General features: G+C 59.5%; 1 protein-coding gene across 1 annotated transcript; it reads left to right on the plus strand.

The window, feature by feature from the left end:
- Nucleotides 1-3636: 3636 nt before the first annotated feature.
- On the plus strand, nucleotides 3637-23719 carry GNAI2 (G protein subunit alpha i2). Its single transcript, XM_055413871.2, has 9 exons — nucleotides 3637-3884; nucleotides 17806-17848; nucleotides 18113-18254; nucleotides 18431-18591; nucleotides 20515-20643; nucleotides 21043-21172; nucleotides 21258-21411; nucleotides 21789-22003; nucleotides 22701-23719. The coding sequence occupies exons 1-8, from the start codon at nucleotides 3767-3769 to the stop codon at nucleotides 21977-21979; spliced, it is 1068 nt and encodes a 355-aa protein (XP_055269846.2). The 5' UTR covers nucleotides 3637-3766; the 3' UTR covers nucleotides 21980-22003; nucleotides 22701-23719.
- The last annotated feature ends 1554 nt before the right edge of the window (nucleotides 23720-25273 follow it).

Here is a 25273-nt window from a genome sequence, read left to right on the forward strand (position 1 = left end):
CATGGCCCACTAAGGGGGTCTCCATTCCGCACCGTGTTCAGCCTGGTGCATGACAGGAACTCAGGACAGAAGAGCTGCTCTGTGGCCTGTGGTGAGCCCCAAGGCTGTCGTAGTTCTCCAGCGGAGCCAGGAGCTGGCCCTTCATTCCAACTGGGGCGCTATCCTCATCTCTGCTGAATGTCATTTCACTGTCCCTTACAGTCTAGTTCAGGGGATGCTGGAGCAACATGCAGTGCAGAGAGACAAGTCATGGCTCCTCTGGTGCCTAGGAGGCCCTGGCTGGGCAACCATCTTCTGCCCCCAGAAGAGTGTCTCATGAAAGAATAAAAGAAGTCCTGGGTTCCCAAGTGTGAAGGAAGCAGCATGCCTGTATGTCCCTCACTGGATGCCCATGGATGGGTCCCGACCCCTTCTGGGTCTCGGTGACCTCAGCTGCAAAGCCAGATGTTTCTCTAGCTGTGACCCTCGATTTTCTCCCTACCTCTTCCCGAACCCCCCTTCCCGAACCCCCCTTCCCAGTCCCTGTTCCCTCTTCCTTCAGTGATCTCCCTCTAACACTGCCCATACCACCTCCACCAAGAAGACTTCCCAACCTTCCCAGGTACCTTGAATTTCTCCTCTCTCTCCCCAAACAGCTATGGCATATTTTTTTATAGCAACAGCAGGATTAATTGTTAACACTTCTCGCCGCTCCAGGGTGGGGGAACCCCTGGAAAGGGTGAATTAAAGTTTATGTGATTCATTCATTTCATTTAACCAAGATTTACCTACCAGCCTCAAGGATTAAGCTGTAAGGGGTCTGGAATCAGAGATCTGAGTTGGGGGAGAGACCACCAGGCATGGTAGGATCTGTTTGGGGAGGGGAAGTCCCAGGACAATAGGAGTCAGAGATGCCCAGTTTACAGCCAGGGGATGAAAGATAGGGAGGAGGGAAATGGAGGAAGGGATAAAGGATGACATGCAAGAGAGTGGGGAGAGCAAGGCAAGTCAGATGGCTGGAGTGCTTGGGTGTCACAGATGGAGGGGGATGATGTGGGCCTTGGTGGGAGACAGTCCCTACAGGGCCTGGCAGAAATTGCTGTTACAGCAAGTCACCCGGACTGAGGGTGTTCCATGTACCACGCACATTCTGAACATTCACCTACGTTTCCTCCCTTAGGCCTGATCTCTGCCAGTACAGTGGGTAGCCATGACTGTTAGGTCCACTTTCCTGATAAAAAGACTTGAGACCCAAGGAGTTTCTGGTACTTGTCCAAAGTAATACGCAGCCAGCCAGTTTGCAGACTGCTCCTCGGAGAGTCCTTGCTGTCAGCCACCACTGTTGCACTTGTGTGCCTGCATGGTCCAGAGCAATGTGTGTGGGCTTTATCCTCAGGGTACTGGGGAGCCATGGAAGGTTTGTGTGCAAGACTTCTTTGTTTGTGATGTGGCTTCTTTGAGCAGGATTCCCTTGACTGCCATGTAGAGGATGTATTATAGAGGAAACTGGAGGGCCAGGGAGAAGGCTGGAGGCCTAGAATAAAGGACAATGGGGCCATATTTGAGTGGGAGTTAAGGAGGTAAGGAAGGGAAGAAACTGACAGGACGTAGAGATGCAGAGGAAGGATCGTGGCTCTGGCTGGTCACAAGGCCACAAGGTGGAAAGCCCAGGAATAGGGATTATTCAGTTCAGTTCAGTTCAATTGGGGGTACTCAAAATGACTGGGCTTCAGAGCAGTGTTGAACATGGGGCTGGTGATTCAGGGAGAAGCTAGGCTGGAGATGGTCCTGTGGGGTGTTGAGCCCCAGGAGTGGTATGTGAGGGAGGAGCAAACGGAGGTGTCTTTCCAGTAGCCCTGGGGCCCCCATGGAGACAGGGAGGGAGCAGCCAGGAGCACTGGATGCAGGGGTCGCTGGACTCTAGGAAGAGCACTTGAACGGAGGGACTAACTGGTGCAAATACCACGGGAACTGGCTTGGGGCTAGGGGGCCATGCTTCCCAGTGGCCCTGTCCTGCCTGGCCTCCATTGATTGGGGTCTGTGTCTGCCCACCTCTGGTGAGCCTGGCCTCCTGAGGGGCTGACAGGTTCTCCTGTTGCCTGGCAACTGCAAGAGCTGTTGGCTGTTGCTAGGAGCAGGCTGGGGAGGCCTGAGGAGGGAGGATCAGCTCTCAAGTGAGGGGCGGGGCTGTCGGGGTTAGAGGCCCGCCTTGGAGCTGGGTTGGTAGCCTTTGTGGACAGGTTGTGTTCTCGACTGTGTGCATCCGTGTTTACAATGTGTTCTGTGGATCTGGAGCATTTTGGAGGTTGAGCCTGTGTATGTATGTATAGAGAATATCTCAGAATGTCTGTGTCCCTGGGCGGGTATTGTGTGTTTTCAACAGGTTCGCTGTGTGCTTGCAGCAGGGCCTGCCTGAGCTTTGATCTCAGGCATGAGAGAGTCCTGGGGGAACCATTTGAGGATTTACAGGCCAATGCCTCCTCAAGAGGGGAGCCATTCAAATAGGGACACACAGACATTCCAAGGAGAGCAGACAGCTTGAGAACTGGGAGCGGAAACAAGATGTGTGTCAAGGTGGTAAGGAGGGAGTCTGTGCTTAACAGGGGACTGTGGGTGGCCAAGCATTGCTGGCCAGCTCGCTTCCTGGCTTCGTGGACTTTCCTTGTCTTTGGACTGGGCCCTCCCCAGCTCAAGGCACACAGGACACCTTCCTGGGTAACCCTTGGCAGACTTTTTAACTGTCCAATAGAGGTCGGGGCTGTGGGCTTTTTATGGAGAAGAGAATCAGAACGACCGAAATGTCCTGCTAGAAATGCTGCTGCCTACCCCCCCACACCTTTGTCCAGCCATGGGGTTGCAGCCACTGTCCAGTGATGACAGGCCATAAGATTTTGGCCACTTATGTTTCCAGAAGTCTGGTGGCACCTTTTTCTCTTTCTCTTCCTTGGTTATGGTTGCTTGATCCCAGGTTGGAGCCCAGAATGGCTCCCTGCTGAATGGCTGCCTCCTAGAAGATCAGAGAAAGATAACGCTTGGATGATTAGAGAAGGTACTCCCAACTGAGGGATACATCCTGGGCAAAGGCATTGAGGTGGCAATAGAATTTTTTCTTTTTTAATGTCAAATGAGAGAGAGAGGGAAGGGGTCAAAACCGCTCTAAGACGAAGAAAGAAGCAGTTCAGAGAGCCTCCAGGGCTCTGTGGATCCCGAGACAAGTTTATTGGGTTCATTAACTTTAAGACACGCCTTCTCTGCCCAACTCAGAGGACTGGTTCCTGCTCAGACCCTGAGGTGCACCGGATCCCGGTCCTCAGGCTACGAGATCTGCCCGCCCCCGCCGTCGAGCAACTGGGCTCCAGGCGCTGCGCACCCAATCGGAGCCCGGCCCCGCCTGCAGCCCGCCCTCCGCCCAGTCCTTCTGGGCTAGGCTCAACCCCTGCAGCTCTCCCTCGCGTGGCTCCGCCTCCAGCCCGGGCCGAGCTTGGGCTGAGCCTAACTTCGCCTTCGTTCCGCCCTCGAGCCAATCAGCGGCCCCAGGTCTCCTATGGCCCCGCCTCCGGCCCTGCCCCGGCCCAGTCCCAGGCCTGACTCGCTCCGGCCCCACCCCCGGCCCGCCCTGCCGTCGGTGCGCGGCGGCCTGGAAGGCACCGCCCGCAGACGCTCGGAACTGCCGACTCGGGAGCTACCCGTTGAGGGCCGGCGGCGTGAGCGGAGTGGGGTCGGGCGGGGCCGAGCCGGGCCGGGGCCTTGTGGGGGCCGGGCAGCGGCCGGGCCGGCGGACGGCGGGATGGGCTGCACCGTGAGCGCCGAGGACAAGGCGGCGGCCGAGCGCTCCAAGATGATCGACAAGAACCTGCGGGAAGACGGCGAGAAGGCGGCGCGGGAGGTGAAGTTGCTGCTCTTGGGTGAGGCCGCGCCCTGCGCTGGGACCCCCCGATTCCCCGCCCAAATCCCCAACTTTGACCTGCGGACTAGGGCTTCGAACTCCCAGACTCTGCCTGGATCCCCACACCTGGACCTGAACCCCCCAGACCCGCCCGGCAAGGACGTAACAAAAAAATGCATCAAAACTCTGGGTTGGCCGAGACCTCTGATCTGTAACAGCCCATAGGTCCCATCTTCAACTCATCCCAGAGCCCACACCCCCAGCTACAGCCACCAGTGCCCCAACACCCATTGCCCAGAACTCTGCTTGACCATCCACTCTTACTGTCCAACCTGACAGACCCTCAGAGCCCCTGCCTGTCTTTCCATACTTCCCTAGACTTTACCCAACCCCCTACCACCCCACTCAGCCCCCATCTTCAGGCACCACCTGTTCCCTCACTTCTCCCCCTATTCCTATTGGGCCCGAGTATCTCCAGGGCCCCTCCCAGACCCCCACTCCCTCCCTCCTTCCCATTCTGTGCACCTGATCCCAAGGGACTTCTCAGGTGGGATTTTGGTTTGCACCTCTCAAGTGGAATGACTGTTTAGGAGATCACCTTCCAGCCAGAGCCCCCAAACCCTTAGAGACCCCTGCTCCCTGCATCGGGCCTGCCAGCTCCCTCGTTGCATGCATCTCTCCTCAGACCCTCTGCTCCCCTGCTCTTAATTTCTCTCCCGCACTCAGGCTTTCTCCAGATTTCCCCACCCACCTCCTACACGAGGTGGGCCGGACTGAAAGGACTGGCCCCAGACCCCCAAGGGCTTCACTTGTCATGTTGGGGGAGGGGACCAGGCCTCAAGCTGCCCAGGGAGTTCTGCTGGCTGTCCGTTGCCCAGTTTCTAAGCCCTGTCTGGGCCAGTGAGGGGGGGACCTGGGGTTAGGAGGGAGTGTGGAGGAGTTCGGGTTGAGTCGGCTCCAAGGCCAGGAAAGATGGTGGCTGCTTGAGGGGTGGGGGGAAGTGGAAGTGGTGAGACAGCCGACATATTGCTGCCCCCGGCGGGCGGGCGGGCCAAGGAGAGCCGCTGATGGGTACTGGGCTTCCCTCACCCTTTCTGGGCCCAAAGGCCTAGGATGTAGCTTCTGAGAGTGGGTGGGCCTTTTGGTCCTTGAGGCCCTGTGAGGGGGGAGTGGTGGACCAGCTAGTCGAGTGGGAGTGGTGGGGGGCCTGCTAGGGGGTGGGCATCTGAAGTGGACTAGTGCAGAGGCTGGGGGCCTGGTAGTTGCCCCAGTCCAGCCTCTCACTGGGAGCAGGTGAGGTGCACCCAGTGGCAGCCTGATTGGGGGTGGGGCGGAGTTCAAACCTAGTGGGGAAGGAGCCCCTCGCGGCAGTGTTGGGGGCTGGACCATGTATGTGGGGGGGTGTGGCCCCTCAGCCCCAGAGCTGCCCTGGGGTCCCCAGGCTGCGAAAAGTGGGGCTTTTCATGCTGAGCGTGTGGCCGAGGGGACGGCGTGTCTTCCATCCTGGGCCCATCTGTTGACTGTCCCTGGGGGCCTGGCCTCAGGGGCACAGCCCCGGAGGTTTCAAAATGGCATCCGCTGCCGCTGCGGGGAGGAAGAGAAGGGGCGGGAAGGGGCGGCGGCCCAGCCTCCTGGGCTGTTTTGCGTTGGGCGCTTGCCTCTTCCTGTCTCTGCTGCGAGTGCGGCAGCGGCTGTGAGTGGGTGTCGACGCAGCGGAATGCCCATCGATGCTGCCCGCTGGGCCTGGGAAAGGTGCTTCGGGTGCTGCTGCCTTCCAGTGCCCAGCCAGAAGGTCACTAGCCAGCCCCTTCCCAGGCCAATCGCAGTTATGGTGGTGCCCGAAGAGATGTGGGACTGGGCCATGGGGCTGGGCACACAGGGCCCCTGGCCTAGTTCTGTGTGCTGACCCCACCCCACCAGTCTCGGATCCCGGCTCAGGTTCTGGGTCTGGCGACCGCTCTCATACTGAGCTGGCAGCAACCAGGGGTACAGGGTCCCCTAGAAATGCTCGGCACTTTGTAGTCTGGGGAGTCCGTCTGAGCATCCTGTCCTTCTGGCCTTTGCTTCCACTGTGAAATGGGCTTCCTGGGTTTGGGCCAGAGGAGTACCATGCCCAGGATGGAGAGTGGGGGCTCAAACCCTGCAGAGGACGCACTCATTGTAAGGGGCTGGGAGACCAAACTTTGCCTGAAATTGAGGACGCAGTCTCTCCAGACTGCCTGGAGAAGGGTCCCGGCTGGCCATCCTTTGCCTGTCCAGTTACGGGGGAGGTGATGGGAGCCCAGCTAAGGCAGCTTCAGAGAGCTGGGCGCTTGTCCCACGTAGCGGAAAGACTCTGTCCAGGCAACGGGACTCGGGCTGGGCAGTTGCCAGCCTTCCCTCCCAGCCCAACCACGCCTGCTGCCCCACCCGCATACTGGCTCCTTCCCGTCCTGGGGAGCCCTGCCAGCCGGCAGGCATAGTCACTGTCTGTCGCCGGGGCAAAGGCAGATGTGGTACACACCAGGGAGAGGGTGTTCCCTGGCAGCTGGGTTGGGGGAGCAGAGCTGCTGATACCGGCTCTACTTCAGAGATACCACCACCCCACCCAGTTCAGCTTGATTGACCAGCTATCCCCTGGTAGAATCTGGGGCCTCGGCGTGGGCACTTTGGGTAAAGTAAGCCAGAGTGTGTGTTTAGGGGGTGACTCTGATTTGTTTGAGCTTGTGTGGGCAGTCTATAGAGAAAGGAGAGATGGCTTCAGGAAGGCTTCATGGTATAAATACAACAGTTCCCTCTTGCCCCTGGTACTTTGCATCTGTTCCCTTCACTTGATGTACTTTCCCCCCATTTCACTCCTACTTGATTGTTCTTCAAGGCTGCCCAGGATCACCTCCCAGGATCCTTCCTGACCCCCTTCTCGAAGGCTGGTAAAGTGCCTCCTCTAACCCCCCATTAGAGCGCGGTATTTGTCTGTGTCACAGCTGCCCTCCCCCTCGACTGGAGCAGGACTGTCCTGTTCATTCCTGAGCCTTCTATGCTGAGCATGGAGCCTGGGAACTGTTGTCTGTTTGTTGAGTGAAAGAAGCGCTGCTGGTGTGGACTTGGTCTTGGATGTGAGTAGATGGAGGAGTAAGGTAGCGGTCACTGAGCCATCGCCCGCCGCATCATGGGCAGGGGGCAAGGACTGTGTGAGGCCAGTGGCCAGGACTCAAGGGGAGACTGAGGGGAAAAGTCTTCAGGCCGTTCCCTTGTGGTCTCGTCACGCTCTGCTGGCACCTCAGTGCACGCTCACTCACTCAGTCGTGTCTGACTCTGCGAGTCCATGGGCTGTGGGCCACCAGTTGCCTCTGTCCATGGAATTCTCCAAACAAGAATGCCATTCCCTTCTCCAGGGGATCTTCCCCACCCAGGGATCCAACTCAGGTCTCCTGGCAGATCCGTTGCCGTCTGAGCCAGGCTCCGGAGACAGCCCTTATCCACTCCCTGCAGATCACAGAGCAGGGACTCTAGCTGTTCATATGGGAAAACCGGCTTTGCATTCTTCCTTTTAGCTCTGGCTGTTTGGGGACTGTTGCAGGCCTGCCCTCTCTGCTGCTGCAGTAGAGTCTGTCTAGCTCTTAGGGCTGGAGCTGCCCCACAGCCATGGGGCTCAGACCAGAACAGTGCTGTGGGAATTCTTGGCCTGGCCAGTGCAGAGACTGGACGTTGAGGGGCTCAGTGAGATTTATCAAATGAAAGGAAGGGAGTTTTGTGTCGTTAGTCCTGTCTGTCTCTCACAAGGGGCCTGGCACACTGTCGGTGCCTATTAAGTGTGTGTGGAAAGAAAGAAACTATTTGCACACATCCCTGAACAGGGATAAGTAATTCTCAAGCTGCTGCTTGGGGCTTGGTATAGCAGGAGCTAGTGGGAAGGGCTAGCCTGGGATCCTGGCTGGCTGGGTAATGAGTAGAGTCTAAGTGATGCCGGAGAATTTTGGGGGTGGGGGGAGTAGTCCTTCCTGGGAAGGGGTCCTCTGAGTTGGGCTTGAAAAATTAGCAGTATTTGCCAGGGTCAGGCACTGGGGGCAGAGGGACCAACTCAGCAAGGGTTCTGAAGTAGGAAGGCCTGGTCTGGGGGGTGGAGGGCTCACCCTCCTGAGGGGGTCACACAAACCTAGGTTCAGATCCCTGCTCCACCTAGTACATGGGCTGAGAAACCCAGCGACAGGTGAAATCCTGGTGGATGCTCCGCTCTCCATCCACAACCTGGGATGGGGTGCCTGCCTGCAGCCACATGTGTTGTGGGGGTGGTACACCAAGACCTGTGGGTGTGAGAACAGGAGAGGGCCCCCCCCCTGCTGACTCCTGCAGAGCTGAGAGTTTGATGGGGAGGAATCTCCCCAGCTCGGAGGTTGCCTCGCCTTAGTATGGAGGTTACCCTGGGAACCCTGACCCCTGCCCTTAGGCCGCTGCGAGTGAGAGGTTGAGACTTGTAGATTTTTGGTGGCATCTGGAGTGACACACTGCCCTGGGGACCTTACGCCCAACCTCTGGGGGCTGAGCCACCTTCCCGGAGGTCTTAGGGTTGGGGGTGTGGCAGGGCCCTGGGGTACCAAGTGGGCTAGTACCCAGGCTGGCCTCCAGCTTCCCTGTTCTCCCCACCACCTCCATCCCATCGTCCTGCTATCCCGCCATCCGGCTGGAGCTCATTAGCACTTGAATGGGGGGCGGGGCAGCTTGAGCCTTGAGTCTCTTCTTCCCACCCCTCCCCCAGGCGAGGCCAGGCTTTGTCTTGGCGAGTCAGTAGCTGCACTGCTGGGGCTCCAAGCTAGGGAGTGAGTAGGGGGTCTGAACCGTTTCTGACCCGCCTCTGCCTGCGCAGTGCCCCTGGGCTCAGCTCCTGCCCGTGACCCCAGTGTTGGTGCAGCCAGCGAAAGCAGTTGTACCTCTAGGATAGGAGTGAAGCTGGGTCCTTCAGGGACTACCCCTGAGCTGGGTCAGTCAGGGCGGTTTTGCAAAGGAAGTGACCCTGGAGCTCAGCTGAAGACATCCCAGGAGGGGTGGAGGTTGAAGCATCCCAAGACTGAGAGCAGAGCAGGTGGTAGGGGCAGAGGGAATGCCTGTCCCTGTGGCTGGAGGTGGAAGTGAGGCCAGCTGGGGAGCTCAGGCTTCCATGCCAGGCCCTGAGGCAGCGTTGAGCCACCCACTGTGCTTGAGTTGGAGCCTGTGCTGCCAGATGGGGACTGGCACAGTCAAGGGCCTCTTTGAGTTGGTCCTGGGCTGGCCTGAGCTGCAGGGTCATTGCCTAGCATCATAGATATCCTAAGCCTGCTAACAGGAACCCAGCAAGTGACCGAAGGTAGTACTGGGGGTGGGACCTGATGGGATCCCAGCAAGGTCCCAGCTCCAGCAGTGCAGGGGCTGGCACTTGCGGCAGCTTGGGCCCCAGGCGGGGCACACAGGTCCTGTACACCCTGTCCTTGATCTCTGGCTATCTCAGTCTCCATCTCTGAAAGCCACCCATTCTTTAGGCAAGAACAGGATGGAGGAAGCTTTGTCCATTTAAGCTCTTAGCATCTGAGGGGCCAAGGACTTGGCCTCCCACGTCCCCAGCAGAGGATGAGACAGTCCAACCCAGAGCCTGAGTGCTGTCTCCAAGGCAGAACCCAGGCCAGCTTCTAATCTCATTTTCCCACTATCTCTGGGGCAGGAGTCCTAACCTAAAAGGTCAGTGGGGGAAAGGGGTTAACGGGTTCCGGCAGGCCACTGCTGATGTGCCCTGCCTAAGAAGGCCCTGGGAGGGCAAAGGACTGGGCCCCTCTGATTGATGGCCCTAGTACCTGATACTTTCAGACAGCTTCTCCATCAGCCACAGGTGCAGGGTGGGGCTCCTCTGCCCAGCCCCACCCAGCCTCTCTGCCCTGAGCTCTTGTTCTTACTAAACCCCAAACACTCCACCCTCACCCTTAGGCTGCACCTTGGGGCTCTGATCATCTTGGTGGCTGGGGGAATAGTCTCCCTGGAATAGCCACCCACTCTCTAACCTGGGCTGGCCCTTCAGTGTTGGCCTCCTGCGTACACTTCCAAGGCTTGGCAGTAAATGCCAGGCCTGTTTGAGCCAAAACCTAGAGGTGGGACCATACCAGGCTTGTGCTGAGAAGGGTGTCCTTGTGGCTCAGAGGATTCCGGGGTGCCAAGGCTGCTACAGCCTCAGAATCTCCGGTTTGGGGGGGTTGTATTGATGGCAGCAGGTACCGTGTCCCAGGGTTGGAGGAGGGGTGGTGAAGTCTGCACAGCAGGGCTGGGCCTCTCGGGAAGTGATGTCCACACCAGAGGGAAAGGAGGAAGAAGCTGGAGGAGGAGGAGCCCAAAAGAGGAAGAGACCAGAGAGCCGCTCACACTGCACTGGGGTGGGGAGTGTGAGGCAGGTCAACATGGGGGGCTTTAGTAGGTGAGCCCCACCTGTGCGGGGGCCCCACGGGCTGCCCCTACTGGTGGTCCCCGGATTGGAGGCAATCCAGACAGTTCTGTGCCTTGTCCTGCCCCAGTGGCCACTGGGCCCAGGATCTCAGAGAAGTTGGCGCCTCTGAGAAGGATTCCAGGCCCCTCTTTTGACCACAGGAAGTGGTGGCTGGGAGAGGGATGCCGGCAGGGTGGGGTGGGGGGGCAGCAGGAAAGCAGAGGGCTGCTCCCATGTTCCCGAGCAGCCATTGCCCTCCAAAGCCGGAAGGCCGGCTGCAGGCCCAGATGAATGCCCGGAAATGGAGCAGCAGCCCTGTATTAGCTCACTCTGGGTTTCCCCTGCCTGGAGGTAGACAGAAGGGCCCTTGAGCCAGCCTAAGGATTTCCCCCACCCCACTACCCACTGGGCCTGGGTAGTGGGTGCCTTCACTGGGCCTCAGTTTCCCCTCCGGTGATAAAAGTAGCTGCCTTGGATTGAGCTGTGACCATTGCATAGTGCCGGTCTCTTCGTGTTTAACCCTGTGGAGCTGGGACTGACATACCCATTTCACTGATGCAGTAACTGAGGGTCAGGAACACCATGTGACTTAGTAAGTGGAGACAGTAAAGGACAACCCAGGTGGTGACTCTGAACGCCTGTCCCCAACTGTTGTCACCGCACAGGAGTCTGTGCCCAGATGGCAAAAATTGCTCAGTCGGGGTGACAGGCAGATGCTTTGGGTGTACCCGTGTCCTGCATATGCTTGAGGGCCTCAATTCTTCTTTTAGGGGACTCTTAGGGGACCATCTATTCTAGAGAGTGGGACCCAAGACTGTGCGTGAATCTTTTTCCTGCTTAAAGCCAGAAATTTGCTGTGTGGCCACGGGGTGACCTCATCCTAATACAGGTGCCCCCATTTTCGCTTCCCACTTCCCCTCCTAGCCCGTGTCCCCTCACAGGAATACTCAGGTCACTGTCAGGCAGCTTAGTGTTTTGCTTTTCCCCTAACATGTCAGTGCCTCCCACAACCCCTGGACTTGAGGGAACTAAGTCCCAGCCTGAGGAAAGCTTGGAGGCTGCCAGGGTGCGGTGTGGGGGGCCCTGAGCCTGGTCTGGAGACTGGGACTTGTCCAGATGAGGAGAAGGGAAGGGTGGTCCTGCTGAGGGTCCCCACCGAGAGCGAAGGCTGCGGTGGGCTCCTGTATGGTGACTCATGTGTCCGTGGTGTGGACTGGCCACAGCGTGGGAAGACCACAGCTGGCCCTCATCCTTCTTGGCCTCCGAAATCCAAAGTTCAGTTGCCTTGCCCTTCCCCGCAGAGTTCCCAGGGTTCTGCTCTGGCTTGTCAGGCCAGGCCCTAGGGAACTGAGGATTCTAAAGGACCTAGGAGAGAGCAAGAACAGAAGCCGCAGAAGCATCAAGGCCAGACACAAAGCTGAACGAACATGGCACTCTCATGGCCAGTCCAGACTCCAGGTCCCAGAGTGCCCTCTCCCCCACCTTCCTCACTGTGGGACCTGAGGCTGGCTGCCCCTCTCTGTGCCCAGTGTTGGGTCCTATGATGTCACGCTTCTCAAGCCTGGTTCGTGGCTTGTGGGCACACAGACAAACTGCCTGCTTGGGCTGGACCCTGGAGTGGAGTTTGTGGTGGGTGTGAAGACCCAAGGGAGGCTTTTCAGGGCATCTGTTGCACCTGGTACACTCCCGTGAGTATATTTCAGAGATGGGGACACAGAGGCCCAGACACGGGCATCTCACCCGGGTCTACACAGTGATTCAGACTCTGAAAAGAGCAAGGCAGTTTCCTCCAGTGAAGAAGCATCAGGAAGAGGGCTGTGCCAGATGGCCTGGCTCCTTGTCCGACCTGGGCCCTTTCTAGCAGTGCCCGGCAGTGGAGGGTGAGACCCGGATGCAGCCTCAGTGGCCAATGAGGAACAGGTCTCGGCCTCCTCTCCGCCAGCGTGGCCTTCCTTACCCAGTGCCTCAGTTTCCCTTTCTACGGTGGGCAGGGCCCCACTGCAGGAGACGCAGCCCTGCCCTGGAAAGCCCTCTCCGTGCCTGGGAGAATCCGAGGCCTGTTTCCTTTGCACCGAAGAGCAAAGACTTGGCCAGGCCCTGGTCCTTAGTGCTTCCCTGATGGGCGTCAGGAAGCCGCTGGAGGCTTCCCAAGCTGCAGAGACTGGAGGGAGGGAGGTTCCGGCTTTGCTGGGGCACCTGGAGGAAGGCGAGGCCACACCTGTGGGTGGGGGTGCCACACGGGGTCCGTCCAAGAGCCTCCCCCCACCCCCACGCCAGACCCCCGCCGAACCTCCTTGCAGGGAGGGGAGCGCCGCACCTGGAGGAAGGAAGAGACGCCAGGGGCGGGCCCGGAGGGCCTTTGTCTGGAGGGGCCCTCCCCCTCCCCGCCGGCCCCATTGTTCCCGCGTGTGCCGCGTCTCTGCAGGCCGAGGCTTCCCAAGCTCGGGAGGGGGCCATGGCTGAGGCGCCTCCCCCAGCCGCCCCTCGCCGCCGCCCCTTTCCAGAAACAAACGTGCCTCCGCGCCGCCCAGCCCCCACCTCCGCTGGGTCCCTGGCCGCGGGCTCCCCCTGGCGGTGGCGGGCCGGGGACCCCCGCGGCTGCGGGGCGGGGCGGGGCGGGGAGGGGCGGGAGCAGGGGGCCCAGAGACGGCGGCCTGGGCTGGGGCTGGAGACGTGGCACCTTCCTGAGATGAGAGAGGGAGGTGGTGCCAGGGCCGCCTTTGGGGTGGGCTTCCCAGGGTGCATCCCAACCGTACCCCAGCGGCCCACCAGGGTAGGCCAGCGAGGGGGCGGGGAGCTCTGCTGGGGGGGGCGGGCCCCAGCTGTGGGTTTGAGCTGGGCTGCTCCCCACGTCTACCCTGTGGTCCGAGCCACGGCTGCTTCTGAGAAGCTCTGCCTTCAGGCCTGCCACGTCAGCTGGCAGCTCTCCCCGGCCCCACATGTTCCTGGGGAGCCCACCAGCTCGAGAGCGTCTCCAGGGCGCCCTGCTCCCCGGCCTGCAGGGTGCGGAGAGAGCCAGGGAGCAGTGTCTGCAGTGAGACCTGCTGGGCGGGAAGGAGTGCCCTGCCCCGGGGTAGGAGTGCCAGGTTGTTTGGAAGGGAAGTGACGAACTGAGAGCAGAAAGCCAGCAAAGGAGTGCGTGGCCCTGACTCCGGTCCCAGGTTACACAAGTCCCGGCAGGGAACCACCACCACTGCTGAGTCAGCCTCTCAAGCCCCTGGTCACTGCCCTGGGCTGTGCTTTTGTCTGAAAGCCTCAGAAACTCGCCTTCAAAATGAGATGGCCGCGGCAGGCAGGCTCCTCTGCAGGCTGTGGTTGCAGTGACCTATGCAGCGTGGTCACTGTGGGCTGCAGGAAATGAGAGGTTTGGGGAACTCTGTCCTCTTCCGAAGGGTAAAAGAAAACAGCGATAATAACTTTGATCTCAATGCTTGCCGTGTGCCGGTCACTCACCCGTCTCCAAGGATGAGATAATGGTGGTATCCTGTTGCACAGATGAGGTGCCAGAGCCAGGGCAGGATCGGGCAGCCGTTCTTGGAGATCTCAGGGAGGATCGAGGTGGGCACCAGGGTTGTGGTGGGTCTGGACCTCCCTCTGGGAGAGGATCTGAAAAGGTGACATGGGCTGGCTGGCCCAAGGCTTTGCGGCTCCTGCAGAAGGGAAAGTGGGGCCAGAGAGGAAAGATGCAAGTCAGGGCCTCCCAGCAGGACAAAGCCGCATCTGGGAGGTAGAGGCTTCAACATAGACCACAGCAGAAACGCGATGCAGGGGCTTGGGATCAGCATCACGCCATTGGACCTGGGGCCTCGCCGGCAGAAGCCCTGCTGGCCTTGTTCAGGCAGGTGGAGCCGTTCTTCCCCTCCTCCCCCCCCATCTGTTCCCTCCTCCGTTGGGGCCCAGGGCTCCCAGAGTGGAAGCAGATGTTCCAGTGCAGAGCAGCCGCTGTCGCCCTGCACATCTCGGCAATTACCGCCTGCCCGCTGGGGGCCCTGCAGCTGCGCCCCGGGTCAGGGGCTGCAGAGGCTTCTTCCTTGGTGGTGTGAAGAGGTATGGCCCAGTGGGAACACTGAGGGCCCCACAAGGATCCTCTGTAGGTCTCTCTGGTCCCACTCAGCAGGAGAAAGGAGTACCTGGTGGGCCTGCCGTGGGTATGAGACTCCTGCTGCCTTCTGCTGGCTGAGTCCTCCACCCCCCACCCCAGCACCTCTGCAGCAATCTGGATCGAGCTAGTGACACCCCCTTCTCTGAAGGGAAGGTGCAGGGCTGGGTGGGGAGAACTGGGTGCCTAGGATCAGCAAGGTACAAGCAAACTCCAGGCCAAGTGCCAGCCTATCTAATAGGGAAGCGTCATCAGGCAGCAATGGAAAATGAACTCCTAGGACACCTCGCTTGTGGGCTGCCTGATAACCAGAGTGTCCAACTGGATAGAGCCCATGGCCCCACCCAGCTGTGCCCCCAACCCCCATGATCTCTTGTAGCTCCTCCTGGGCCATGCCTGTGATTCTGTCCTGGTGGTCTCCCCTGCTTTCTGCTTGGCTGTCAGCACCACACCCTTGTCCTGCCACTTAACTCCTTCCCTCTTTGAGTCACAGCTGTAGGAAAGACAGGGACTGCTCTGAGTCCAGGGATAGGGGCTCTGTGACTGTCCACCAGTCCCTTGCTGGAGGCAAAGAGTATGTCCTATTCTTCGAAGGGAGAAGAAGCGAGACTGAAGCTCAAAGGGGACAGGGAAAGGGCCCTCAATGTCTGCCCGGTCCACCGCTGCTAGGAAAATCAGATGCAAAGCAAGTTTGTGTTGGCGTTCTTATGTCTGGGCAGGGTCACGGAGTGGTCCACACCTTTTACCAAGAGAGTAATCATAAGACTAGACAAGGAGACGGGTGCCTCGGGTGCACAGTGGTCCCCAAATCACCCCCACCTGAGGTCCCCTGTGCCCTGGAGAACTGCCTACGCTGAGTCTCGGGTCACCTGACTGAGGACAGCGCGATCGATGTGACCCATCACTTCACGCCTTCGGCTTCCGCTCCTGCACTGGGCCCCCAGTCCTGGCTGGGACTCATGGCTCCTGGGTCTTCCTTTGCCCCAGGCTGTCCACCCTCCCTCCTGCTCTCTGGGAGCAAGTGACTAGTTGGGAAGGACAACCAGGTGTCACCTGGCCCTCATTCGTGGTCAGCTAGTCCATCGCTGTCCTCCCTGCCCCGTGGTTGTTCTGGGCCTTGGGGGAGGAGCCTCCGTGAATCGGCGTCACCACTGGGCCTTCCCAGGCCCTGTCCCCTTGGGCCCACTCCACAGGTCGGGGTTGTTAAGTGAGGGGTCCTGTCCTGGCTGCTCCCTGCCAGCCCTGTGGAGAGGAATGCTGCCCCTGACCACAGCCCATGCCCAGGGGAAATACACTAGGCCTGGGGCCTGCAGTGCCCAGGGGTTGGACCAGTAGAGAGGCTCACACCCCAGCCTGCCCAGAGCCTGTCTATTTGTGCTGCTCCCCCTCGCAGCACTCCCCGATCCTGGGAAGCAGGCCTGGGACGGTCAGAGAAGCCCAGTGATTCCAGGCAGCATTTGTGAAGCCTCCTCACAGAGGCCCCTGGCTTGTGGCCGCAAGCCACACATGAGTTTCTCCTGGTCGGTGTGGCTCTGGGATGGGAGGTAGGATGGATGCAGATGGGCAAAGACCCGGAGTTGGCAAGCAGGGCCTAATGCTGTTGGGAGGGCAGTGCGGAGACTTGGACCTGAGGCTCTCTGGGCACATAAGACAGTGTTAGGAGGCAAGGTGGGCCACGTGCAGAGGGGCTGTAACCATTTGACAGAGGTGTCTCTCAGTTTCCCTCCCACCACCACCTTTTTTAAAAAAAATGTTTTGGCCATGCCCCACAGCATATGGAACCTTAGTTCCCCGACCAGGGATCAAACCCATGCCCCCTGCATTGGAAGCGTGGAGTTTTAAACCATTGGACCGCCAGGGAAATCCTTCAGTTTCCTCATTTATGAGGTGGAGGTGAGGGTAGAGCTGACTTATGTGCGGGGCTTGCTGTGAGACCACCTAGGGAATGGAATGGTCTTCGAATAGCGACTGCCACGTAGGGGGCATGATTCACAGCTGCGCTGAGGTCACTATTGCTGACATTTGCGCTGCTCATGGCAGTTTGTGTGTTACCCCTTCATCCTCTGAGCTTCTTAACCATCCCTGAGGGATCTGTGGGGGCCAAGAGTTCCCAAGGGTGACTTCCGCCACAGACCCTACCACCCACCCTGCTGAGCTGGTCAGAGGGACAGACCCACCACAGTGATCAGGAGGGTTGGGACACGTGTTGGTGGGACATTGGGCAGGTATGCCTGGCAGAGAACTCCTTAGACAAAGAACTGGAGTTGGCAAGAGGTAGTGCCTGACAGTGCTGGGGCAGAGCAGAGGGTGCAGTCTGGGTAAAGGCTGGGAGAAAGCTGGGCCCAGCTGAGGTGTGCTCTCCCTGGAGCTTAGGAAAGGAAGTGGCAAAAGGGAAGCAGTAAGGCCCTGTCCCCACCCCTAGCCAGGAGAGGAGTGGCCTTCCCGGTCTCACACGTCCCTGCACAGACTCCCTGGGGAATGCAGGTTTCTGGGCTGCACCCCTTGAGATCTGGCTCTGTGTCTGGGATGGAGCCCGGGAAGCTGTTTTGTTTTAAAAAAAAAAAAAACCAAGACATTGTCCTGCAAGATCTGAGCCACATTTTGAGTAGGGCTGGACAGGTCAGGCATCATCATCCTGCATACCTCCTTGCTCTTCTGAATCCTGCCTACATGATCTTGGGCCAAGACTTTTCTGAGCCTCAGTGTCCGCATCTGTAAAATGGGAGAAATAGTACCTGTTTTGTGGGGCTGCTCTGACAGTCACCAGAGTGGCAGCGAATTCCTTAGCCCTGGTTGAAGAGAAATACAGAATAGAGTTCTGCCAAGCTGGGGAAGAAGCATTATGAGTGTGTGTATGTGACACTGCCTGTCCCCCAGGTCCTGGTGTCTGCTGTGAGTAGACCTCGGCCCAGCAAGCAGGGTGCTGGGCCTTGGCCATGTCTGAAAGGCAGGGGTATGACGCCATGCCCGGATCCAGGCCCCACAGCAGCTGCAGCTCACGGTGTAGGGAGAAGAGTAAGCAGGGCTCCTGTGCCAGCTATGACCCGGTGCCATGTTGGGGAGCACTGGCCACGGAGTGGCGAGCCTGCGTGTATGAGAATGACAGGGTGCCTGCTGAGCCTCAGGTCTCCAGCCAAAACCCCTGGACAGCCCCCTCCACGTTGAGCTAGAGATTTTGTGGGAAGCCAGGGCCTGCAGTGAGTCCACCGTGGGGTCCAGGTTGCCTAGGTTGCCTTCACCCCCATGGCCCTGCCAACTGCACCCCTGGTAGCTCTGCTGCCCACGAGGCCCGACTGCTTCCATCTACAACTGATGGGAAAGATGGGTCCTGCCTCCCGGGCCATATGGCCGGGCTACTAGTTGCTGGCCTCTGTGTCCCCACTGGGCCTGCTCCCTGACTCACTGTGTCCTTTGTTCCAGGTGCTGGGGAGTCAGGGAAGAGCACCATTGTCAAGCAGATGAAGTAAGTGCTGTGTGCGGGAGACAGCCTGCAAACCTCGGTTTCCCCTCTTCTTCCTCGGGGTCCGTACTGCCCCCAGGTGTAGGCCCAGCCAGTCTTAGCCGGGCCCAGCACTTTGCCAGAGGCCACGTTCATCCTCTGCTCCCCAGTGGTTCAGAGGCAGTCTTCTCCTGTCTGAAGTAGCTACTGCAGGCCCCTGTAGCTCCAGACGCCCATGTGGGGGTCCCCGTGTCCGGTACACCCTAACCCCAGCCCCCTGGCTGCCAGGATCATCCACGAGGATGGCTACTCGGAGGAGGAATGCCGACAGTACAGGGCAGTCGTCTACAGCAACACCATCCAGTCCATCATGGCCATTGTCAAAGCCATGGGCAATCTGCAGATTGACTTTGCCGACCCCTCCCGCGCGGTACGTGGACTCCCCAACCCCTGCCTGCCTCCCATAACACTCCAGGGCAAGCCTTGTGCTGGGGGAGCTAAGAACACCCCAGTCTGGGCCCCATTCCGGAGGCCTTCTCCCTGCCTCTGACCGGTGGGGTGGGCGTGTGCTTCTGCAACACGCTGACCGCTCACTGCTGTGCCCAGGACGACGCCAGGCAGCTGTTCGCGCTGTCGTGCACGGCCGAGGAGCAGGGCGTGCTGCCTGAGGATCTGTCCGGCGTCATCCGGAGGCTCTGGGCTGACCATGGGGTGCAGGCCTGCTTTGGCCGCTCGCGGGAGTACCAGCTCAACGACTCTGCCGCCTAGTGAGTAATTACTGCACGGGGCCGGGCCGGCGGTAGAATAGGGGACACCTGGACTATCGCCTGAGCCAGAGGGTCTGAGCACCCTCAGAAAGACATGATGAGCCTCTGCTGTCAGCCGGGGTCTTGGTGGCTTGGGGCTTGGCCTGGAAGAAGGATGTAGGGAGACATCCGTGGGCTTTGGGTGGGGCCCCCCAGATAGACTGTGGGCCCTGGACTCTCACCTCCCATCTCCTACCTCTGCCTAAGCCAGTCCCTCTGTCTGAGCAGCTTTCCCACTCACTGCACTTCCCATCCTGAGCCCACCCAGAGAGGGGCTGTTGGACCTCCCCGAAGCTGGGTGGGAGGCCGGTCTCGCCTGGCAGTGATTCCTGAGCCCTGCCCCAGTCACGTGGACAGCCTCCCTCCCTCCCTCCCTGCAGTGGCCTGAATGCACTTGTGAGAGCACGCCCCCCATAGGAGCTGCGGAGTCACAGCCACACACGGTGGGGTGGGGGGTCTGGGGGTGTTTATTCCCAGAAGTCATAGGTTCACAGTGCCAGCAGAACTTTGGGGTCCTGCCAGCAGGGAGGGGTGGCTCCTATCAACCCCTGTCATCTCAGGGTCTGGGATACTCAAGGAGGGCCTGGTTACGACCACCCTCCTGCCCCTTCTCATTCCTGTATCATCCCTGTCCTTCGTTCTCCAGATATTCAGCGCTCACTGCATGCCCAGCGCTGTTCTGGGTGTGGGGATTCAGCAGTAAACATGAGCCCTGCCAGGCAGGTTTATGCTGCAACGAGATCACCCAGGTGTGGGGAGCGGATTGGAACACTCTGGGGTCCAGGGATCCTCCAGCCCCTCCTCACAGCAGTCCTTCAAGGCTGCCGTGGGACACTGGGTCCCTGGGGTGAGCCCCCTTGTTGCAGACAATGGAAGAACTGGAGTGGAATTCACCATGAGACTGGAGGCTCTCCGTAGGGGGCGGGGTAGAGTTTGCAGGTCACAGCACATGCGTCACAGTTCCCCATAGCCCTTCCTGTTTTTCTTTTCGGTCTCTGCCTCTCTGAAGTCATTTTCCTCTGACTTAGCTGCCGGTGGGGGAGCCAAGAGCTGGCCCCAGCAGCCCTGCCCCGAGAACAAGACATCGGTTCTGGGCAGTGATTGGGAGGCCTGGACCTGAACCCCGAGGGCACAGCAAGGATATTGAGGCAGGCACCTGAGCTAGTCTCAGGGCTAGGCCAGGGCGGCATTAATACTAGTTAAGAGAGCTGGTAGTGGGGAGCCCCTGGGACCCCTGCCAAACAAGTGGTTATGCCCTTCCCCTGAGGAGCCCAAATTTTACTGGGCACTGGGCAGAGAGCCCACTGAGCCAGGCAGGCCTCAACCTGTCCAGCCCCGCATCAGGGGACATGCCAGGCTGCTCTGCGGCGGGTGCCGTAATTGCGCCGATTAGCATCCTGCATCCCTCACCGAAGGACTAATTTGCCCCCTCCCACCACCCTCTCCTGCAACTCCACCAACTTGGATCCTGTGTGGGGCAGGCCTGCCTCCGACCTGGGTGCTGGGGCTTGGCTGGCTGGCCTCAGAGCTGCCCCTCAGCTGAGTGGTGAATGCAGTGCAAGCAAGGCTTAAAGAGTCAGGGGCCTATGTAAAATAGAGAGCCAATGGGAATCTGCTGTAAGACGCCGGCTCCTAACAACCTGGAGGGGTGGGATGAGGAGGGAGGTGGGAGGGACGTTCAAGTGGGAGGGGACATGGGTAAACCTATGGCTGATTCATGTTGACGTTTGGTAGAAACCAACACGGTACTATAAAGCTGTTATCCTTCAATTAAAAATAAATAAAGAAGAGTCAGGAGCTATGCCTGAGAAATAAAGGGACGGAAGATCAAGGGGCCAGTTGGGCCCCACTGACGCCCCCCCCCACCCCCATACTCCTTCGCAGCTACCTGAACGACCTGGAGCGCATCGCCCAGAGCGACTACATCCCTACGCAGCAGGACGTGCTGCGGACTCGAGTGAAGACCACGGGCATTGTGGAGACGCACTTCACCTTCAAAGACCTACACTTCAAGTGAGCGGGCTTGTAGGCCGGGGAACAGGGTTCGGAGCAGCCAGCCTTGGGGGTGAAAGGTAGAGATCCTCAGACTGGGGCCTGCTGAGGGCTGTGCTGGGAAAGAGGGTTCATCTGGGATTCCCCAGCCCCACTCTGAGTTTCTTAAGGCTGTGTGGTGGACAGCAGCTCACAGCCTCTGTTGACCCTGCCCCATGTGACAGCCACCTGCCATGCTGACCAGCCTCACTCACTCCGCTGGGCCAGAACTGGGGGGAAAGTGGGCCAGTGTGGGTGATACCATGGAGGCAGCTGCCGTACCCTGAGCAGGCCTCTGTCCTCAGTCGGTCAACCTGCAAAATGGGGCAGGGAGCTTCTCCCAGAACTCCCTTTTCGGTAGCCAAGGCGCTGTGTCCACAGGATGTTTGACGTGGGTGGTCAGCGGTCTGAGCGGAAGAAGTGGATCCACTGCTTTGAGGGCGTCACAGCCATCATCTTCTGTGTAGCTTTGAGCGCCTATGACCTGGTGCTAGCCGAGGACGAGGAGATGGTGAGAGGCCCAGAGGCCACGGGGAAGGGAGGGCAGCGTGAGGGGTGGGGGGTGGCTGGTGCTGAAAGCACTGTCCTGCCCCCAGAACCGCATGCACGAGAGCATGAAGCTGTTTGACAGTATCTGCAACAACAAGTGGTTCACGGACACGTCCATCATCCTCTTCCTCAACAAGAAGGACCTGTTCGAGGAGAAGATCATACACAGCCCCCTGACCATCTGCTTCCCTGAGTATACAGGTGTGGGGTCTGGGCCTCTGGGGAGGAGCTGGTGGTGACCAGGTGGCCCACGGGCGCCCCCCGCTGGACAGAAGGGTAAACTGCGGGACACTCAACACAGAGCCGGTGCTTCACAGACTTACTTACACACTTGTGTCTGTACACCCCAGGGCCCTTTTTAACACACTCGGGCATGTACCCCATACATGTCACTGCGCATCGGCCCTCACACAATCCGGTGCCCCTCTCTGCATACTCAGGTGTGCCTGGGCACTCTCACGGTTGTCACCCATCCATGCTTGTTGGATCGCACGCACAGAACCCTCTCTGGACTTGGGGGACGGGCCAGCCTGCCGGACTCGTAGCACGAGCCCTCACCATTTTGCCTACCTTCCCAGGGGCCAACAAGTATGACGAGGCAGCCAGCTACATCCAGAGCAAGTTCGAGGACCTCAACAAGCGCAAGGACACCAAGGAGATCTACACGCACTTCACATGCGCCACTGACACGAAGAACGTGCAGTTCGTATTTGACGCTGTCACCGACGTCATCATCAAGAACAACCTGAAGGACTGCGGCCTCTTCTGAGGGGCGGCGGGGCCTGGCAGGATGGTGAGCCAGAGGGGGCCGGGCAGGGAGGACAGGAGTGGGGCCGCTGAGCCCCGCAAAGGGGCAGGGTTGGGGCCAGAGAGTGTCCAGCTGGGGTGGTGAACTTGGACACCTGGTAGAGACCAGAGTGCGGGGCATGGTGGGGGGCACAGGGTGTTGAGTCAGGAGGGTGACAGAGGGTAGGGCACTGAGGCCGTGGCACAGGTGGGCCCGGGCTCTGTTCTGCCCCACGGTCCAGAAAGTAGAAGCACCGGGCTGTGTCCTGGGACAGAACTGGAAGGCTGTCCCCATTTTCCTTGGCGAGAACTCACTTTCCCACCCACAAGGCCACCAGCCTGGCCTGAAGGATCGAGATGACAGAAGGGGCCCAGCCGCCCTCCACTCAGCACGACGAGCTCTGTGCTCACCCCTGCCATCTTTCCCTCGGACCCATCTGAGGGTCTGGGGCTGAGGCTGGCCTTGCCAGCCCTGGGAGCGGTGGGTGGGGAGGGTTCTGCCAGAGCTCCAGTCTCCCCTCCCATTCATTCGTGAACAGGGGTTACAGTGTGTGTGTAACCCAGCAACACACACTGGCCACCATGTCCCTGGTAACAGGTGGGTGGGAAGACTGGAGAAGGGTCGTCGTCTGGGGAGGCAGGCAGAGAGACCCACGCTGGCTACCTCCCTCCCGACCCATGCCCTGACTGTCCCCCACCTCCAGGGCCACCGCCGACTCTGCTACCCCAGCCCCTGTGGAAGACGGGGGCGAGAGGACCACGCTCCCCACCGTCCCCCTGGCCGCTTTTCCCCTTCTTTCCTCCCTGTTCTTGGCTCCCCGCCGTCCCGCCCTCAGCTCCAGAGACTTGGGGAGGGGCTGCCACAGGCCTCCCTGTTTGAAGCCTGCCCTTGTCCCAGGTGCAGGGAATGCCTGTAACCCCTCCTGGCCTCCGTTCTGGTTTTAACCATTGTTTTGTTCTGTGATGGGGGAGGGGAGCCCATGCTGAGTCTCCCACGGCCTGTGTTTGGAGGGGCACCCACTTCTCCAGCCTGGGACCCCTGGCTTTGCCCAACACCAGCCCCTGACCCAACCCGAGTCCAAATGTTTACAGGGAGCCTCCTGCCCACCCCCACCACCCGCACACACCCCCACCCAAGCCACTCGGAGGCCCCAAAGGAAAAAGCACAAGAAGCGTGAGACGCCACCATTCCTGAAGACCACAGTCCACCTGCTCATTCTCGTAGCTTTTTTTTTTTTATTAAAAAAAAAAAGAAAGTCAAAGGGGAAAAAAAAAGAGAAAACTGCAAACCTAGAAAACTTTTTAGAAAAAACTATTTAAAACTGTCAGATCCTGACCAGCACCCACCCAATCCCTTTCCGGTGATTCCGTGCCTTGAGTGTGTCTACGTGTTTACACCCATCCCTCTGCTGGTTGCCCCCTGTGCGGGTGGCACCCCGACCCTGCCCTCCACAGAATTGGGTTCCAAGGGCTGTTCCAGACAACTGCCAACGTCACTGAGGGCCCCACCCCAGTGGCCCTGGGCCCTGGCTCCATTAACCTAAATGTAGCTCCTTAGCGCTAACCTAGGAACCGCCGCTGCCTGCTGAGGGGCCATGCCCCTCACACCCTCGCCCCAGGCCCGGGTCCTTCAGCGTTGAACACTTCCTTGCTTTTTTCACATGTTTTATGGAATTGTTCACCTGGTTTGAAATAATAAAACGTAGAAAGAAAAAAAAAAAGATTCCAAGACCTGCTTAGCATTCTTCTCTCCTGGGAGCAGAGACCCAGGCTTAGGTGTGCTCAAGTGATAGTGGTCTGGCCCTGGGTCCTCACTGGTGGCAAGGCCCTGGGTACTCAACTGCCAGGTCATACTGAGGCCCAGTACTCATCGCTTCAGTTTTCCCACTTGGGCTAGTCATCTTAACGTGTTGGGGCCTCTGGGTCTCCCCCTTGACCCCCAGTGCCTCTGCAGTCTTGGGTCTGGGGCAGCCTTCTGGAACAGGAGCCGATTTCTTAAGGAGCTCATCTCCTAAGGGATTCTTACACACTGGGAGCAGGAGGTGTTCAGTTGAGTCTCAGAGGCTTTCATGAAGTTATGGGAAGTGCTCGTGCGATGCTGGAGGAGGGGACGGCAGATGACAGTGCCTGGGTGGCTGTGGATGAGCCCTTGAGCCAGGCAAGGTGCCTGGACTTTTCTGCCCTGGACCACCGGGGAGCCAGGAGCCGGCTGAGCCCGTGGGGAGGGGTCGGTGAAAGGCCCGCCTCTGCCGGGCGGGGCTCGTAGACGAACTCTTCCACTTTCGGCCGCCAGAGGGCGCGGCAGTCCGCGCTTGGCCCCGCCGGGCTGGTCACGGAGGCTGACGTCATCGGGTCCTGCGGAGGCCGCGGGCCACAAAGGCAGCTTTGTAGGGCGGCGGCGGGACAAAGCGGCCCGGGCTGGGGTCGGCGCCTCCGAGGCGGGGAGGGCGGGGCGGGTGGGAGGATAGGGCCGGGGACCTGGGACCCCGCCTCCGCACACCTGCCAGTCCCCTCTCGGTCTCCGGGCCCCCGAGTTCTGGCAGGCGATGAGAGGCTGTGGCCGCCCCCCTCGGAAGTTCAGCAGCCCCCCAACCCCTCCCCGGTCCCTCGGGCCTTTCCTGCTACGCTTGTCTTAGGGCTAGGGAGCATCAACTGACTAGGAGAACAGAATCCCACGCCCAAGCCTGGATCCCTTGCCTTCAGCAGTCAGCCCTGGACCTCGCTGAACCCCAGATGTGCGGGTGGGGCGCAGTGCGAGCTCCGGTGCCCTGATGTCAGCCCAACAGGAAGCAGGAGCCAGAGATAGTTCCTTCCTTCCGTCCTGAGGGGGAACCCTGCACAGAGGAACTATTCAGGAGCTGGCATTGTATGCCTGATGAACCCAATGTCTCCCTCCCTGAGTGGGCCATGCAGGATTCTAGCCAGGATCCCCTTGTACCGGGCTTGGCAGTGGGTCTGGGTGGGGTCCTGGCAAGCAGTGCTTCCCTGGGTGCAGGCAGCTAGGCCCCCACCTGCCCTTGGCCCTCCTACCCCTGCTCAGATTTTGAGAGCATAAGGCTTCATTGTCCCAGCACTGCCGGGGGCGGCCTCTCAATTCATCCTTGTCTTTAGTGGTTGGGAAATTCCAAGCCATGGGGGGCGGTAGGCAGGAGATGATACATCCCAGGTGTCCTATACCCCAACAGGAGGGACTCCGTAAAGTTGTCTCCGAGGGATTACCCCCATTGCCCAGAGCTGTCCGGGGCTGGACCCAACCACCCTGCATCCCTGGGCAAGG

Source organism: Moschus berezovskii, chromosome 24 (assembly GCF_049115385.1).
Source record: "Moschus berezovskii isolate FMDL1 chromosome 24, NW_MosBer_1.0, whole genome shotgun sequence".
Taxonomy (NCBI): domain Eukaryota; kingdom Metazoa; phylum Chordata; class Mammalia; order Artiodactyla; family Moschidae; genus Moschus; species Moschus berezovskii.

Excerpts from the sequence above, each read along its gene's own strand:
- GNAI2 (XM_055413871.2), top strand. The coding sequence starts at position 3,767 with ATGGGCTGCACCGTGAGCGCCGAGGACAAGGCGGCGGCCGAGCGCTCC. Across the intron at positions 20,644-21,042 it reads TTCAAAGACCTACACTTCAA|GATGTTTGACGTGGGTGGTC; the intron begins GTGAGCGGGCTT and ends CTGTGTCCACAG. Across the intron at positions 21,412-21,788 it reads CTGCTTCCCTGAGTATACAG|GGGCCAACAAGTATGACGAG; the intron begins GTGTGGGGTCTG and ends CTACCTTCCCAG.